General features: G+C 45.2%; 1 protein-coding gene across 1 annotated transcript in view; it reads left to right on the top strand.

Moving 5' to 3' along the window:
* The window catches only part of LOC117721342 (tripartite motif-containing protein 75-like), a 1,619-nt gene extending 469 nt beyond the window's left edge, over positions 1 to 1,150 (top strand). Inside the window, 1 exon segment of the mRNA XM_034519925.2 lies at positions 1 to 1,150. This exon segment is cut by the window's left edge and continues 228 nt beyond it. Within this exon segment, the coding sequence (XP_034375816.1) occupies positions 1 to 1,038 (1,038 nt within the window). The 3' untranslated portion in view covers positions 1,039 to 1,150.
* Positions 1,151 to 1,413: the final 263 nt, after the last annotated feature.

Raw genomic sequence — 1,413 nt, 5'->3', positions numbered from 1 at the left:
CCTGAGAACCATGAGCTCCATCAGGTGACCTCGATTACAGAGGCTGCCTCTCTCCACAGGAAAAACCTTCAGGGCTATATCAAGTTCCTCAAGGGGCACATGGAACAGGTTCGGGAGTTAATGAACATGCAAAGCAGAACCATGCTGGCCCTGAGGGAGGAAGCAGAAGCACAGAGGGTGCAACTAAGTTTTGAGTTTGAGCAGCTCGTACTGTTTCTCGATAGGGAACGGCAGGCAGCTCTCTCCAGGTTAGAAGATGAGGAGAAGAAGATTGGTAAGACACTGCTTGATAACATAGCAACATTAGAATACCATATCTCCATGCTCAGAGACCTCCTGAGCCAGTTGATGCTGACCAGAGTGTTCTCTGAAGTCAAGATGCTGTCCACAGTCAGTGATTTTTACCGGAATTTTAATAGTCAGCTCATCAGCCCATCCATTTCCCCAGTTCAGTTAAAAAGAGAAGCATTCACCTTTCCTCTCCAATATTCAGCCCTGCAGAAAGTTATACGGCGATTTGCCGACGATGTTACTCTAGACCTGAAAACAGCCCATCCAAACCTGCTTATTTCTGAGGATAGAACATGTGTGACATTTACAAAGGAAAGGCAGAATGTGCCTGGTTCTTCAAGTTTTACCAAGCGCTCTGTCGTGTTGAGGATTCTGCATTTTAATTCTGGGAGACATTTCTGGGAGGTGTGGGTAGGAAAGAAGCCAGAATGTGCTATTGGTATTTGCAAAGCTGATTTAGCCATCGAGCAAAGGCGGTCCTCTAACCCCCAGGGATGCTGGAGTTTTATTTGTCAGGGGGACAACTTCAGTGTCTCAGGAGCTGACCCAGAGTCTCAGCTGACAGCTGCAAGAGCCACAAGCATTGGTGTTTTTCTGAACTACGAACTGGGAGAGGTTTCTTTCTACAGCATGCCTGAGAAACGTCACCTCTATACTTTCAGGGGCACTTTTACTGGGCCTGTTTGCCCTTATTTCTACATAGGACCTCAGTCAGAACCTCTTAGACTCTTCTGCCATGAGTTCTGAAAGCAAACCCACATGATGGCCTTAATTTTAACGGCTTTGTTCATTTTCTGCACTCCCCTTCCCCCAACCCATGTTGGCCCCGAGCTTGTTATATAGCTGAAGACAGCTCTGAATGTGGGTTCCTCTGGATTACACCATCTTATTGATGGGATTATAGGTGTGAGCTTCTGTACCCAACTTTTTTTTTTTTTTTTTTTTGAGACATGTTCTTTCTGTGTAACCCTGATTGGCCTAGAACTTTATATGCTGACCAGGTTGGATTCCAACTGTCAGCCTGTCCACTGTCCTCCATCTTAGCTTCTGTATTCTGGGTTTACAAGCACAGATCAACACATTGGCAACAAATGCATTTTCAAACTTTTAATAATAATAATA

The sequence above is a fragment of the Arvicanthis niloticus genome, chromosome 16, assembly GCF_011762505.2.
Source record: "Arvicanthis niloticus isolate mArvNil1 chromosome 16, mArvNil1.pat.X, whole genome shotgun sequence".
NCBI classification, from domain to species: Eukaryota; Metazoa; Chordata; class Mammalia; order Rodentia; family Muridae; genus Arvicanthis; species Arvicanthis niloticus.
The sequence above is the reverse complement of the archived record's forward strand: the minus strand, read 5'-3'. Positions and strand labels throughout refer to the sequence as shown.